This window comes from Antedon mediterranea, chromosome 3 (assembly GCF_964355755.1).
Source record: "Antedon mediterranea chromosome 3, ecAntMedi1.1, whole genome shotgun sequence".
Taxonomy (NCBI): domain Eukaryota; kingdom Metazoa; phylum Echinodermata; class Crinoidea; order Comatulida; family Antedonidae; genus Antedon; species Antedon mediterranea.
This window is the reverse complement of record NC_092672.1, coordinates 36653616-36671644: the sequence shown is the minus strand read 5'-3', so window position 1 is coordinate 36671644 and position 18029 is coordinate 36653616. Positions and strand designations below refer to the sequence as shown.

At 35.2% G+C, this 18029-nt stretch overlaps 1 protein-coding gene across 7 annotated transcripts in view; it reads left to right on the top strand.

Moving 5' to 3' along the window:
• The window catches only part of LOC140045447 (glutamate receptor ionotropic, delta-2-like), an 83717-nt gene that overhangs the window by 38926 nt on the left and 26762 nt on the right, over window positions 1-18029 (top strand). For all 7 annotated transcript variants that reach the window (XM_072090351.1, XM_072090353.1, XM_072090356.1 and 4 more), the window contains one exon: window positions 17305-17460. In XM_072090351.1, the coding sequence (XP_071946452.1) occupies window positions 17305-17460 (156 nt within the window). The remainder of the gene's footprint in view (window positions 1-17304; window positions 17461-18029) is intronic.

The following is an 18029-nucleotide window of genomic DNA, read 5'->3' as shown; positions in this document are numbered from 1 at the left end:
TCGGTAATTACATTGAAATGGCTTGAAAAAAAACACCCAACTATATTAATTTTCTGTCGTGTTTAGTTTCGGTTCAACACTGATGTTAAACCATGGTTTAGATGGCTACCATTTTGGAATGATTATGATAATCCATATAACTCATGTATTCAGTGTTGCGTTTTGGCTTTAGGGGCTAAGATAGAAAAGGTACTAAAACAGAAAACAGCATAGGTGATCTAACGACGTGCTACTATCCCGTGTTCTGCACATATAGTATTTAAAATGACATTTGTTATGATGTATTTTCGGGGCATACGATCTTATAGGTTCGTTTATGGTGGTTGTCAAAACTTCTCTCAAACTTGATTTTGAATTGGTTAGAGATTAATTATTAAGTACATTTATGTGTATTATAAAGCCAGTTTCGTATGTAGAGATATGTCACTGCAAATGGATATTTCTTGCGTGTGTGCAAAGTAATTTATCGCAAAAGTTAAAGCACGCGAAAGTTGAAGTCCGCGAAATGTTCAGTTTGCCGTGAATTTGCGTTTATCTAATTAAATCATGACGCATTTTGCGTTTTGTCAATACCTTGGTTAATTCAGGTGTGTAACTGACATCATGAAACAACATTAAATATCAGTTTTTAGTTTCAATTTGTTTAATGTTTACTAATGTAATGACAAACACAATGCAGCGCTAGAATAAACGAATGGATAATGTCAATATTTAACTTGTTCAAACATTGTCAAAACTAAATGAATTCATTTATAAATACAATTGTGTGTATAGATACGTTACGTTCTTGTCAAATCGATGTTCATCAATTATCAGCTAACCGTTAGCATGCTGATATCACGTCACGTTATGGTTTGTAGAGCTTGGTTCCCACTAGGACGCAACGCAAGGACGTAAACGCAACGCAAGCGTGTTCACCAATGACAAGCGACAGTTCGAATAATCCTTCGCTTGTCATTGGTCAACTCACTTTCGTTGCGTCTACATCCTTGCGTTGCGTCCTAGTGAGAACAAAGCTTAGCATGTTTTTTTTTTTTATCGTGAAATAGTGTCTGGTTCAGTCCGTTTGTTCGTCAGTTTTTAAAGCGTTGTCTACACTATCAAACTAGTTTGACAAACAGTGTGACGTACCCATAAATGGTACTGATATGAAATCATCATGTCCATATATGGGCACATCACATTTTTTTGTCACATAAAGTTTGATAGTGTGGACAGAGCTTTAAAAGCCAATTGTTGTCCTATCACACTTTAAATATCCGTTTCCTTGAGTTCTGTCTACACTATCAAGCTTTATGTGACAAAAATGTAATGTGCCAATATATAGACATGATGATGTCATATCACCACCAATTAGTTGGACACATCACTACCATATTTAGGCACATTATACTTTTTTTGTCAAACTAGTTTGATAGTGTAGACAGAGCTTTAGACCAACCATAAAAACCAGATGGTTCATTAGTAAATTTATAAGAAAAAGTAACTCACTCTCTTCGGAATTTTAAATTTATGTTTATGTTCGAAATTTCCATACTTGATTCAAAATTGGATTAGAAATAGGATTATATTTTTCTGTTTACATTGAATATTAATTTGTGGTCTAATATGAAAGTACGTCGACATTATATTTCCTTACTGTATTTCATGACCTGTATATTAATCAGTAAAGCGATTCACAAATATATTTGTAGGTCTGTGGCATGTCCTTACAACAATATTATGTGTAGGCCTGTGGTCTTGCTTTGTTCTAGGACCATATACACCGGCAAATCGATGATTTCGTTTGATTTTTCTGCATGGCTAAGGCGTATTGATATGGGTCATCATTAAGGTTGCGGTCAGATAATACAACGTGGTTCATAGATTATTTCATTGTAATCATTAGGTCTTTACTTTATTTGTAATTTCTTTCTGTTTTTTCTCTCAGCGCTTTTGGACAATCTTTTGATTGTATAAGCGCTATATAAATCGAACATCATTCATTTACCGAATCAAACAGACTACCACTCTGACTCTCGCGCCAATTTCAAGATAATTTATAACATTAGAATGAATGTAATTTTGTTACAACATTGAGCAATGGTTTACTAACGCCTTTTTAAAAATATTTTTATAATTATACATTTATTAAAAGTGACAAATGAGAAATACAAGCATGTATCATTATTTAGCTTCATTTAATTAATTATATCGATTTCTCTGTTGACCTACAACCTTATTTCAAGTGCTTAGTTAGCTTTATTAGGCCCTGTCTACACTATCAAACTAGTTTGACAAAACAAGTGCGATATGCCTAAATATGGTAGTGATATGACATCATCATGTCCATATATGGGCACATCACATTTTTAAATGTAGACAGAGCTTTAGGCCTCACTGTTCATTTTCACCCCACTATTTCAACTTGTTTCATATTTGTGACGCAATACCAACACACGACACATACAAATTTAGAAACGCCTTTATTTACAACATTATTGTACATTACTGATTTAATGAGCTTGAAGATTGAAATTGACGGTCACAAAGGTGAATATATTCTCTCTTCGTTACACAAAGATATACCAATCGCAACTTTCTGAATCCATTCAATCAATATGCTGAATGTGTTTTGTATCGATATTTTCTTCGTCTGGCGCAATTAGTTGTATATTGATAATCGATGGGCTGTCTTTTGCACACTGTAATAAGTTTAGCAACATCCAATTGTTAAGAGGGTATGTTGTGTGTTTGTTGAAGGCGCTATTTCTTGTATCAAGTTTAGTACGCGCTGGTGATATACTGTATACTATATACAGGGAAGGCAATGCAATCTTTACTATACGCTTTTTATACTAGAATTTCTAAAGAAATTCCGTGTACGCCAGGACCAAATGTGTATGGATGTGTAATTTTCCTGTTCTTCTCAACACGCATTTGTACGTCTATAGAGTTATTGTATTACAACTAGAGGGTCGAACACACTCTAAGTCAATATTATTTAGGTGTATAAATACGCCTATTATTCTTCTATATCTATTCATCATACATAAATGTATTGAATATATTAATAATTTCAAATTGTAGACGTGCTCTTGTACAACCGCTGCAGCACTAATATCGGCAGCAGGAGCCGAAACACATTTATACACACATAAAAAAAGACTTTATGGCTCCGATACGTGTGTGCAACATCAGTTTGTTTCATATTAATTTTATTAAACTCATTTTGGAAATCTACTTCCAATTCAGGATCTTGTACTGGAATCCGTCATATATTCATATTCTTATCTATGGTGTGCCGAATCTGCAATAAATGTGATCTATTATTTAAAACATCCTACATTCGAATTCCTTACCTCGGGTATCTATGGTGTTCCAAATGTGTCATAACTGATCTATTAATTGAAACATTCGAATTCCAAGCTTGCCATGTTGGTAGCTATGGTGGGCTACATGTGTCATAAATGTGATCTAATATAAAATCTGGTGTGTAAAGCATCCGATTCTCACAGCGTTGCCTCTATGTGGTCTATGGTGTTAAAAAAATGCACAAAAAAAAGAATCGTATAGCAAAGCGTCATTAAAACTCAAGGGGAATTTATGTTGGTACCATACGAGTCAACCCAATCCGATAAATTGAACGCATAATATGCCATTATATTGAAGGGTGGTAAATACATTTTTTATGCAATATTATGGAATTTCACATTAAGAACGTGGATTTATATTCGGCGAAGAAGGTTAATGGTTCGGCGTACAAGTAGATTCTGAGTAAAGGATTACTTAATCATCATTTAAGCTCATTAATCCGATTGCCCCGTACAGTATTATGATATATTTTATGTATTTATACAATATGTTTTATTTATAGAACATTTCAGTCCTTTGCTTTATTTTTACAATATAGATTGCATTAGCATAGGTTTCTAAAGCTTAGTTCCCGGTACGCAACGCAAGCACGTACGCGCGCAACAAGTAATTTGACCAGTGACAACACGGTGGATCGTCACTGTCGATTGTGATTGGTCAACTCACTTTCGTTTCGCCTACGTTTTTGCATTGCGTCCAAGTGGGTGCCAAACTTTACTAGCACTCACTATGTATACGCCATTTTGATTATGCAAAATATTATTTGAATTAAAAATAGTTTAGTATATAAAATAATCATAGTTTTTAATTGTGACGTCACTGTCATTATTGTCCTCATTAGCAATACTAGTGTAAATAGTTCTTTCATCATCATCATCGTCATCATCATCATCATCATTATCATCATCAACATCATCATCATCGTCAAGTGCACGCGCTCGAATCATTACAATATTAGCAACGTCTTCACCTGTCTCAACACGTTGTTACCTCATCATCATTTTATAGTGATGAGTTTATCACTTTGTTATCAAAATTTGTCGACACCATCAACTAATCATCAAATTATCGACATCACCAAACATTATCATCACCAGGAAAATCACATCTTCTATATTGACAGGTGCCTAGTGAATATCAAACCTATAGTTTATATACCTGTACTCAGCACGTCTTTGTAACGCATAAAATTAGTGTCTAATTTCGCTTAATTTACACCAGTGTGTGATCATAAACCTGCGAACAGCCCCTCAGCACAAGTCCTAAGTGGCTTTCGCAAACCATGCATACAGGCGTGTGCGTCTACCACTTATCGAATTTGTTGGAGGGTTTGTAGTACGGGCATGTGGTCGTGAGCTAGGCTTACTAGAGGCAGTAGTTGCCTACGGTGTGCAGGAGCATGGCGTGATAGAAGAGGTCGATAATAAATGAGATATTACGCATTTGATTACAATTATGTTGTTGCTGTAAAAGATGAAGAAGAGAATGTTGACGAGAGAAATAGGACGAAAATGAGGGTCACATGAAAAAAAGGATTTTTTTTTTTATAATTATGTAACGATTAAAGTAGACGGGAGAGAAATGTAAGGAATAGTGTGGTGAGAAGACGACGATGATAAAGTGAACAACATTTCTGTCTTAAATCGATGACATTACGATAAGAAATGAAGATATTGATAGTGGTACTATCTAGTTTGACAAAAAAAAAGTGTGATGTGCCCAAATATGGTAGTGATATGACCTCATCATGTCCATTTATGGGAACATCACATTTTTGTTGTCACAGAAAGTTTGATAGTGTAGACAGAGCTTAAAGCCGATTTTCCACTAGGCGAATTTGTTCGCGCGAATCCAACGTTTCGAAGAGAAAAAAATCGCCTACTCTCTTTCCACTACATTAGCGAATAGCTGCGACGTTCATGTTCCTCGCGTGGTTGCTGAGCATTTCGATTCGCATGAGTGCTCATGAAAGCGTCATAGCTCATTTCCTGAGCTCTGATTGGTTGCGCAATATTTCGCTTCGCAAAAAGTAGAAACAATTCGAACTAGTAAATTTCGCTGAAGCGAAAAATCAAAGGAACTAGAATTCGTCGAAGAAGGGAGTATGACAGACTCGAATACGCATGCGTATAGCATGACGCTTTCGATTCGCGCGAACAATTTCGCCTAGTGGAAAATCAGCTTAAGACGATGTGCATGGTTATTGTGCGCGCGTATGGTTTTGCGTAAAATCTTGATACACGAAAACTATGCGTGTGAAGATTGTGATAATATTATTAATGTTGATGATGGGCACGATTATGACGCGCACTATTATGATGCGCACGATTATGACGCGCAAGATTATGATATGCGCATTATTATGACGCGTTTAATGATAATGCGTGTGATAATTATTTTTTAATGATAATCTATGATACGTGACGTTGATGACCCGGTATGTTCATAATGAGTGTGATGTCGGATAGTTACACTATCAGTGGATGAATACAGTAGTGAACTATTGCCAATACAACTCTATTATATGGATACTCAATGACAAAACAAACAAAACTCAATCGATTCATCAACTTCCATGGTTAAGGTATCGTATCTATTTTCTGCAAAAACATAACTTGTTAGATTACCACGTGAGTTTAATTGAGAGCGTGTATAGCTATTGTAATAACTTTAAAAATTTACGAACCAGTGACCAATTTAATAGCCACTGGAATAGCCATTTTATTTCCACGTGTGAATGTGTACATTTCCGAGGTAATAAAACAAACTGGTTTGAGATAACAAATGTACATCGAGGATAGTTACATTTCAATATCATGTTAAATATAGAAATTCCACAAAACTAATGTGATTTAATTCACAAAGCTCTTATTTCCAGAGTTGATATAGTATTACAGAGGGGCGAGTGTGGAAACTAACACCTAGGCGTCTGAGATGTCTTCTGAATAATACACCGGTCGCGTGCCATACGCCGCAGGCTATCTACGATCAGTAAAAGTTTAAAGTTGCATTCACACGACATGTTAACCCTTGCGTCGCGTCCAAGTGGGAACCAATATTTAATGTGTGAATCCGATGTTAATATTAGTGTTTGATATTTAAATTGTATAACTTTATGACCATTGTGTCTTTTTCACCGCCAAAGGTAATTACATCTGCTATTGAGAATGGAAAATAATAATAGCACTTTTTGGAATGATCATTGCCGCCGTGTGTTATTATCTTCGATATATTAAATTTTCCATTGCAGATAATACGCATAAACATTTTAGTGGGCTTTTTAGTAGAAAATATTTTATATTTATATAAATATATAACCAATCACATTGGCGTTATCTTTTAATGCAACGTTTTTCGTTTTAAAAAATTTATTTTGAAACAACATTTCAGAATTGCATGTTGACCATATTTTTAATGCAGCGTTTTTCGTTTTTTTGTTTTATTTATTTTGAGACAATAATATTTTAAAGACTGTATAACAATCAGTATTGCATAACCATATTCGTGCTGTGAATTAATTTATAAATAATCAAAATAATATCATTACCGTACGGATGGGAAATTAAATCTAAATTATTACAAAATGCATCATACATATTGATAAATTAGAAAATATGCACTTCATTGATTTACATTAGCGTTTTTTCAACGGACCATTAATTTACAGATCTATATTAAATGTTATTACATTTTATCGCTGAAACGTGAAGCGCTGTTTGCTTCCTGTGCACATTTCACAGTGACTGCTACTATGGTGGTGGTTAGGGAAAAGGAAGGGTACCCGCGTGGATATGACCAGGGAAGTGTAATTTAACTCTTCCCTGATATGACACTTTATATTAGTCACACCCGCGATAGAGACACCGCGATATAACATAGTCATGCACAAGATGTACAAAACGTGACGTACATGCGCAAACGTGACCAAATGTCTTCGTTGTGTTTCTTCTGACAAAATGACAAAAATATTTGCGCGAACGCGGCCAAATTTCTTCGCTGTATTTCTTCTGACAAAATGACAAAAATGTTTGTTAAATTAGGCCTTAGTTACTTATTGTACATGTACAATATTTAACTATCATTAATACTAAATTGTTTTTCTACAGCTGAAAGTGTCACGATAACCCCAGCAGTCCCCGCAATCATCTTGTTTGTTGGTACGGTTGTTTATCAAAGATAATTACATTTAAGGTCTAAAGTAATAATCATAGTGAAAGTTGTATTGCGTTTTCTACAATTATTATTAAGTGTTTAGCGACTGAATGAACAAGAACTGATACCGTACGATAATCGGGTGATACAAGCTTATGTGCAGTTCTGCGAGTTTAGAAAAAGCAATGGTTTAGATGCGTCCAAACTATGCAACCTCGCCCAGTTTCACCCACGCCTAGTTCCATCCAGGCCTAGTCCAATCCAACTGACATTTGACATTGTGCAGATAGAGCAATGTGTCTGTAACTCTATTCAAAATTTGGGACGAGAATGCTACTGAACAATTATTCCGTTACTTGACCAAATTTTGAATCCGGTCTGCAAGGGATTTGATACAGAAAACGTACAATTACTTAATTAATCGGTAGCAAAAGTGGTTTCTGCGAGCGTCACCCAGACAGGTAATCGATTTTTGAACTAATTTCACTTTGAGATCTAGGCCGAATAGAGGACATTTTGTGAACTTTGTTAATGTTGTAATGTCAGGTAATCAGGTAAAATGAGTCGTGACCAAATTGAAGATGTTTCGAAGACATCGTCTTTTTGAAATAAATCGTTGCGTACGGTAGTTATGCTATTTGCCTATCGTGGTCAAAGTGCGTGAACGGTCAATTAGGTTCTTTTGATGTCCAGTGTCATTCTGTATGGTAGTCACCATGTTTTCTATTTGTGTTAATATACCGATGAACGGTCATTTATCAAATTTAGCCTGGGTCGAACGTAATTATCGTGGGTAGAGTATGCCTGCGGCACGGCACGTAACTGGTCAGCCACGTCTGGTCAGCCCTGGAATGTTTAGCAACTTACGCAAATGGGATCTCAATTATTCAGCATTTGGACCCAACCACATAAGACTATAAGTACAGGATCACTAAGTTGTTTGTTTGAGAATTTGAGTTGTCCAGGGGCTGTGAGAAAAGTCAGTTAAATTTGAAAATGGATTTGGAAATAGTGGAGTTTATTTATTACTTTGTATTATAGTGTTGTGTGTTATACTCGTTTAGGACGGGGCGCCGTATGGGACATTGCGCCCCGTAGTTTAGGACCTACTTCAATTCATGCAGCTGTGCCAATTATTTAGTTATTTGCAATGTATTCTCTTTCCGTCGTTTTACCTCATCTAGATTTTAGATGCTTTTTTTCGGCCTATAACTTCCTTTTTTCTAAAGTAGAAAAATGCAAACTTAAACTGTTAGAGCCTGTTTCTACTGAGCAAGGGAAACGGATTTCAAATACCGTAATTTGAAATAACGGTATTTTTTTGCCAGCAGAAACGTGTCCACATAAAAAGTTTAAAAACCCAATTAATTGATTCCGGCAAAAATATCGGTTTTTAAAAAAATGGGTTGATAGAGCAATTTTTAGCTGCAACGCGACCTTTTTATAAAAATGTTTCAGTTATGGAAACAGATCCTTCTAACTATTTTCGCTGCGCTAAACACAAACGAGTTTTTGTATCTATCACGTTTTATCTCATATTCAGTCAGTTACTAACCACTGATACAAATATATCGAGTACTGACGAATCCTATCTTGAAATATAGAATAAATTTCTGTGATGACAGATGACGCAAGTCTACTTTGGGCAATCGTCAAACGATTTTCACAACTTTAGATCCTGTGATGCATACACTAGACGGATATCTTGAATTTGAAGTCATCAAACGGGAGACTTCAACACGTGATGTCAGTTACATTTCTCACACCTTTTCTTTTGATCTTGAATCGAGTGTTTATCTGAGACACAAAAAAAATGTGGGAGGGGTGTCTTCAATGGAAGGAGTGTGGGGGATGGATAAAGGCCAATTTACACAGACGAGCGGTAACGGTAATAAAAATATAGAATCTATGTTATTCCTTAAGACCATTTACACATAGCGGGGCAGACGGACGATTTCTGCTCACGATTAGATACAGATTCTACTGCCGTTACTGCTCGTCTGTGTGAATTGGCCTTAAGGGTAATAATCGAGGGGACTTCTGATAGAAGAGAACGAATAGGCTATATTTAATATTGCTGTCTTATCAGAGAAGAAGGATGTCCAATCTAGGTGATCACAGAAAATACGATACCTGATTTCGTGTTTATAAATTAAATACACAACTGAAACTTTGACTTTATTTGATATATTTCGCAATGTATTTAAATTATACAGTCATGTTTCTGTTAATGTTCTATATAATTACGTTATATTGAAATAGTTAATGACCAACTACATGCAATCAGTCAATCAATATTAAACAAATCAATCTGATAAGTCAATCACAAAATGTCATATGTCATTTTTACAACAGTAATTAAGGGTTTAACTACCTAACCTTTCGGATGCCTTTGTTAATACATACATATAGCAGGTGAAAAAATCGTTTTTGAATATAAAACATGTATGTATATCACTCGAGGAATTTTAGTTTTGATAGAAATCTATAAAAACTAATCCCAGAAGGCTGTTGGATATATACATATTTCTGTTGCCTCTAGCAGATTTTTTTTAATACTCATCCAAAACTTAATAATGTCAAGGGCATGTTATGATTTTTGTCTTGAAATAAATGCTGCCATTGGCTAATCATGTTATCTGTTTGTTAACAAGTGGACGCAACAAATGTCACCTGTGACGCTTGGTTCCCACTAGAACGTAACGCAATGACGTAAACGCAACGCAAACGTGTTGAATAATGACAAGCGACAGTTTAATTCATCGCTTGTGATTGGCCAACTACCTTACGTTGCGTTACGTCCTTTTGTTGCGTGTTTGGTGAGAACCAAGCCTAATTGGTCATAATATTTAATTACGTAAAGCGTCGTTCCCATGACGCAGCGCAAGAAGTAGGTAAGCGCGACGCAAGTATTTTGCCTAATCACTACTCGATGATGTCTAAGCTAGCTTTACGCGCGCGTATAACCCTTGCGTTGAGTCCTATAGGGGAGCCAAGCTTTTGGATTGGACAGAAATACTAAAGGAAATGTATACATTTATAAATAATGAGAAAATAACGTGAGCCATGGATTCACATGTAACACCATAAATTAGAGGGACTAGAACACCACTTGGGCCGGGCAAAACAAAATATTAGGGGTGGCATTTTTCGGAATATGAATGTGCTTTTTGCACAATCATCAAAAGTCGGTTTTTAGAAGCTACGTAGAAAATAGAAGGTCGTGTAAACGAACGTTATAATATAAACTACTTATACCAGTTACACATTCATTTGTGAATTGAGAAAAATTTTTATTCTGGAATCGAGAGAAGAAAAAAAAATCTTTGCCTGTAATCCACATACAAAGCAACATATTTAACGATCTAATATCTGACAATCTAACATCGTTGTCGTGAAAATAAAATACAGTGACGTTCATAAATACAACAAAAAAAGACTGATGTAATTAATTTTAAACCAACTTGCCTCGACTTAGTTGTAGCTGTAGTGAAACGGATTCTCTGAGAATTAGTGTTTGCAATGCAACAACAAACATCACTGATGACAAAAATATCTTTTCTTTTCTAAAATATAACGTTATGTGTATATAATTTACTAAATGATAGAGAAGGGGGAACTCTCTGCCTTGTATTATTTGTTTTCAGACAGATAATTTAATCTAATTTGCCTTTAGTTAGAAATCAAACCTCGTACTGGTCATGTTAGTGGCTTGTTTTTCACAGCTTGACAAGGCTAGGGAAACCCACCGACAACATCGGCTTATTTGACGTGGCTAGACCACCTGAATAACCCAGGAAAGCCCATCACCACGGTAGCGGCACAACTATCACCACAATTGTGTGAAATTCAATCCCATGTACGATTATTGATCACAGATTTTATGCGCCATTGAACGCGCATAATTAGCAAATCATTTGGACGAATAATTGCGAGAATTAATTACAATCAGTCTTAATGCACGTGGAATGTACACAAATTGAAAACTGGCATTTTAAAACAAGGCACCATAAATTACAACATACGATTATTAAATATAGATTATTTACTTATTACAGTCACAACACAACACAGGAAATAATTGTAACGTTAAGCACAAAATACAAATGAGCAAAGTGCACATTTAATGACGTTTGATTATTAAATCGGTCAAATTGTGCACAAAATTAGTGCACTGAACATTAATAATAGTAATTATTATATAGGTCATAGGTATGATGAATGTGAACGGGGATAGAATCGACAATATACCTGATTCACACGTAAGCTTGGTTCCCACTTGGACGCAACGCAACGACGTAATTTGTTAAACTCATGTTGTGTTTACGTCCTTGTGATGCGTCCTAGTGGGAACCAAGCTTTAGGGCGCAACGCAAGAATGTGCAAAATATCTTTTGCGATTGGCCAATTATGTTACGCGTTCGTTCTCTTGCGTTGCGTCCTCTAATGGCAACCAAGTGTGTTGAATCCCAATTGCTTTTGGCTATATGCTTTAGATTTCGAGTTCTTCATGGCATTGTGTTTAAGACTGCTATTTTGTGTGGGGCCGCTAGTTTTTCGATAATGACAACGTACAGTCATGGCTCGAAGGAATATTTTAGATTTTAATAGAGATATGCTTGATATTTTATTGAAAACTAAAAAAATATTTGTTTCCCATCGGTAACTTGAAATATCGCAACAAAACAGAATGTTGACTTGTGTGAGTGACAGGAGGCAGAGATAAAACTGTTCACAAACTCCCTGAATAGTTAACAATCGCTTTTTAAAAGTCACTAATTGCAGTTGTTGACGATGGATAAAAACACAAATTCGAAATAAAACTATCACAATTCGTTTAATAAATATGCATGTTTGTTGTCGATAGTTTACTGACCACTGTTAATGTGGTCATCATTAAACAGAAACTTAGATGACCATAACTCATCGTCGTCGATGGTCAATCATTCTGTTCAAACTCTCTTCATGAGATTGACATCGATATGCTGTTATATCTCATTTAAGTTAAAAATGATCACCAACTTTCTACATTTCAATGGATTATATTGCGACTGTTGTTGTGTTGTTGAATCAATCAAACAGACAATATATGAGCCGTGTGGGTGCTTAGAAAATGTATAAACAGGGCCAGTGTAAAAAATGGCATAGTTTGTTATTCAAATTGGAATTTATAGTTGAAAAAAGCTCTCTACACTATCAAACTAGTTTGACAAAAGAAGTGTAATGTGCCCAAATATGGTAGTGATTTGACGTCATCGTATCTATGGGCACATCACATTTTGTTGTCACATAATGTTTTATAGTGTAGAAAAAGCTTAAGGCATGCATGTATTTAATGTAGTATGGTAGCATTCATGATCAGAGTCAAAATCTAACCCAGATCAATTAAAAATAATTCTAAAACCAACATTTTAGACCACCAACGTTGAAGAAAATCACTAGCAGCTATGGCATATAACAAGCTGAAGTCGTCGCTAGAACACAAAACGATGTCTATAGACGTGAAATCCCGTTTGTTTGACGCATACATAGCAAGTATTTTCTTATATAATAGTGAACTCTGGGTACTAAACAAAAAATTACAAGAGAGTATAGATATATATCACAGGAAAATGTTGCGAAAGATGATAGATATTAAATTAACAGATATAGAGTGTTTAACACGAAAATATACGAGATAACAAAACAAGAAGAATGGAGTAAAAGAATTAAACGAAGGAGACTAAACTGGTATGGACACATAATTAGATTACCGGATGATACCCCAATCAAACAAACAATGAAGGAAACTAACAGGAAAGTAAATCGACCCGTAGGAAGACCAAGAAATAACTGGATGAATCAAATAAAGAAAGACTTACAAGGACTAGTAGACACAAACACAATAACAAACCATGCTGCCATAAACAGAAAAAAATGGAAACAAATTGTGGAAAGCGTAATGTCGGAAGACGGAAAACGTTAACAACAACGTTGGTCATTTGTATTGAAACCAACGCGGAAAGATACTTGTACGCGCGCGTACAAAGGCCGTATAAGGTGTAAACGCATAGTGCGTCAGATGATACGTTGTGGTGACGAATATTGTAAATAAAATATGAAATCGGCACTTCATACGATGGTCAATAATAAGGAAAGGTAATTATAACCATATTCAACTTAACTAAGTTAATTGATTAATGTATGTGTGGATCCCAAACATACATTTCATTCATCATTCATACATTTGAAGCTTTTATTTCATTAATTGCAAGAAATCAGAGAATATTGCGTGGGCTTAGGTTATGTGATTGCGCGTGGATATTTAATTTAATGTTATTGTTATTGCATTTTCGATGCATAGAAATATATGCAAGAAACCCGAACCTAAAGTTTAAAAGGTGGATCAGAACCAACGGATCGAGAAAATACCCTAAACCCAACTAATTTGTTTCTTTTCTATTTTGGGTTGAAAATAAACATTAGGATTTCCTTATAAAATGTATTTTAAAACTTATATAATTTTATATTATTGATCGTATTAGAGTAAAAGTCACGTGTCGGATGCAATTGTTGAACAGCCGATAAAATGTACCGATCGTTACTTTAAACAACGCGTAATTTGTTCTGAATGTTATAGGCCTACCAACATAACACACGGAACCAAATATGTTACTACACAATATCCCAGTTAAACACTGTATTTTACCTATCCTACCCGCTTAACACTTCGTTTCCACTCATAACGCTTTGTTTGTCAAGTCCGTTTAGATTTTAAAGTCTTATATCACATTTTGTACGCGCGTCGTCGTTAATCTTTCTCGTGCTGTCACTAACGAACGATCACATGTACGTCTATTTTTTTTCCTGCATAAAAAAAAACTAGGCCTATATTTCAACCATCTGAAGATTATTGCGGATCTTATCATTAGTGACACAATGAAGATCGCATTTAAGGGGGTCCTTGTATACATAGGCCTAAGTAAATTAATCAGGCAGTCGTAGTCATATAAGCCTCTATATAGTCTTCTCAACGTAAAAGGCAAACGTGACATAGTTTAATTAATCAGTGTTTGTCTCGTACTACAAGTTAGGAAACTGATCTGTCAAGAAAAAAAAAAGAAGCTGAACATTATTACCAAGTCTGAGGAAGAATCATAACGAGTAAATGCCGTTAGCACATTCAAAACATCAAGTTACCAATTACGCTAAAAAAAAAAAATAATGAAATTAATCATGTCATAGAAACTAAAGAAAAACATCAACAAATGTATGTAGCTACAGGGAGAGGCTGGTGTTATATAAGAGATCGTATCGTACATGATAGCGGTTGGCAATATTGGGCCTATTTCAGGCTTTGCTGTCCGCCGTCACATCTGAAAATCATGATGTCTACAAATTGGGACATCGTTGACAGTTATTGAATTCGGCGTTCCATACTAATGGTGATTAGGTCTTTGGACGACTTTGGGTGTTCGGTCTGCCAAGCTGTAAGTGACAGTAATGGATTCGGCGTTCCATACTGATGCTGATGTTAAAGGCCTTACGACGACTTTAGGTGTTCAGTCTGCCAAGCTATAATTGACAATAATGGATTCGGCGTTCCATACCGTACTGTCTGGAAATTGAGGCGGTGTTGGTATTTTGTTTGCCTCCCTGGGCCAGACCCCTTCTCATTAGATAGATAATGTTATCATTCTGGAAAAAGAGACTATGAAAGAAACTAGGTTACACAGCCTGATTAGTGGTGTTGATACATAACTTTAAAGGACCACAATTTGATGAGGTTTGATGAAAAAAAAGAAAGGTTTGTGTAAATATTTGTCAAACAGGATATCGTATATCCTACATGTATATACAATTTATTTATATTAAATTAAAGACTTACGTCAGAAAAAACTAATCATGACTGCTCTGTGTATGTTGTCAAATTTCCCTTGCTGTATAAACTCTTTTTCCATGCATCCTCAAGTACCGTATATCCATTCTACTCTAAGCATTGAGTTCCGCATATTTACTTTTATGTATTATTTGTATTGGCCTGAGGTTATAATATTTATTATAATAGTTTTACATAGATTTCATAGATCACCCTTTTATTTTCGCTAGTACTGTTTTTGTGAAAAAAAAGACAGCGAAAATGAATGAATTGTAGTGTTGTCAAGTTATTGGAAAGATAGTTTGGAAAACGTAAACATGTTAACATAGTTGACGACAAAACAAAAAGTCATCAAAGAACAAAATTACAGGAAAAAGTAGATTATAGAATATCTTCAATATGTTCAATCGTGTGTTGTGTTTTTTTTAACAGCTATTCTAGCCGAGGGCTTGGATTTGCGTGTGTTATAGTAACACATACTACTATCGTGCCGGGTCGGCGTGTTACTCGCGACTAAATCACGGATCGTATTTTCTTTGGCAGCAGTACTTTTTAGTTACGGTATATAACAGGATTTAACTGCATTAACTGAAATGTTTATAAACTAACAAACAGTGAAATTTCTATTAAGCAATCTGGACCGGGTCGCAAAAATGTTTTATTCGGTTTAATTAGTGTCATTATTAGCGATAGTTGATGGTTAATCGAAAAGAAAAAAAAACAACCTTAACCATGATGTCATTAATTGTCCTTTAAATTAACGCCAAATAGCAAATTTAAACCATAAATTTCAGTGTATTTCAGTTAATGAGTTGAGTGATGTTAAATCACGGAGCTATAAGATTAGTTGTATAGCTCCATGGTTAAATTAAAGAATCAGCATTTGATGTGATTGTTTACATATAATCCTAATACAATATTTACAAGTTGGTTTGAAGGAAGGCCTAAGTTATAACCGGTGGTCATCGAGTTAATTGTCTTATACACCTGGGGAAGGATTTGCATCGACGTGAGTGTGTCGTGATTTGTAGGCCTATCGATTAATGCCGAAGGAGTATGGAAGCCGTGGCAATAAAGAGCCTTCGAGTCGATAATCTATCAGTCCATTGTCTCTTTATTTCACCAAAATAAACTATCTATAACGAGTTTTGTGATACATACTGACACATTCGAGTGCGCACTCTCATCAACATTCTGACACGTTCGAGTGCGCACACTCATCAACATTTTGACACATTCTGCGCACTCTCATCAACATGCTGACACAATCGAGTGCGCACACTCATCAACATCCTGACACATTCTGCGCATGTTCAGAAGATCACATTCACTTTTTGTATTGTTGTTTGCTTCGCGTAGAACGATTTCAGTAGTTTTCTCCGTTAAAGTAATGATTTCATCTGCTTATCCCTAAATCCTAACTGCCTGTTTTAAATCGCTTAGTGATTCGATGCATTACTGTGTTGACATTTATAATGATTTTTATTAGAAGCAATGAAATTATAATTATAATTTACAATGTTCCAGAACATGGATTGTGGATTTGACTAATCTCAAGCAACCAAATACAAGGTCAAATACAAGGTCAAATACAAGGTCAAATTAAAAATGAATAAATATGAATTAATATTATAGTATTTAAGTAAAGCTCTGGGTATGTTTGTATTGCTTATTATAAAATATAAAAGTTTGAAACAAGATGGATGATAGGCTAGGCCTGACTCCACTTCGTTTTCGTCAGCGGTAAAGCAGCACGAGCATCGTAAAATATGCCCATATTTTCCATTTCATCTTCAGGGTCGTTAGTCGATTCTTACATCTATAAGTACGAAATGTGACGACAGATTGCAGCCTACATAAAATGTAATGTTCTTTTTATTATAATAAAGTTTACCTGTCTATGTGTCTTAACTCATTACGTTTTCACTTTTTTTTTTCAGGAGTAATGTTAGAAGATCCAACACAAAAAGAACGAGATATAGTAGAATTAGCTGCACAACAGATAAATGAAAGCAAGAATATTCTAGCCAACATTACATTTTCTTATCATTTGAAATTCTTTAAGTCTGCAGACACGTATGAAGTTTTAAGTGAAGGTATATATCTTATTAATTTCTTTTTATCACATTTTCCATTCATTTTTTTTTTTCGCAAGTATTCTCAAATGTACTTATTATAAAGTACAAATTACGTCAGAGTAGGGCAAAACATCTAATTACTTAACTCCCTGACGAAAAACTACAATTACAATCTTGTTGGTACAGTACCCGCTGCTTACTTAGACTCGAATCTAACCACTAGCCATCAGCGCAAGCTGGGTGGTCTAGAGGTATGAACGCCAGGCTAGTGATCTGGAGGTCGTGGGTTCGCGTCCCACCCGAGAACAATTACAATATTGTCTTTTTATTTCCAATTCTAATTTCCAATTATGGGCCGGGTGTCAAAAGGCCAAGTTACAATTTGTGATATCGATGTTTTACTAAAACTCTTTCCACTTGCGATCAAAGCTATTTGTAAAGTACAAAAAAAACCGCCAAACTGATGGTAAGTTTCGTCTCTTACAAAGTCATGTAATCCTCACCGGACTGTGTATATATTTATAAATCTATAATTCATATTTCTTTCTATATCTCTTATACAATTATACCTCTCACCAATTAATAGA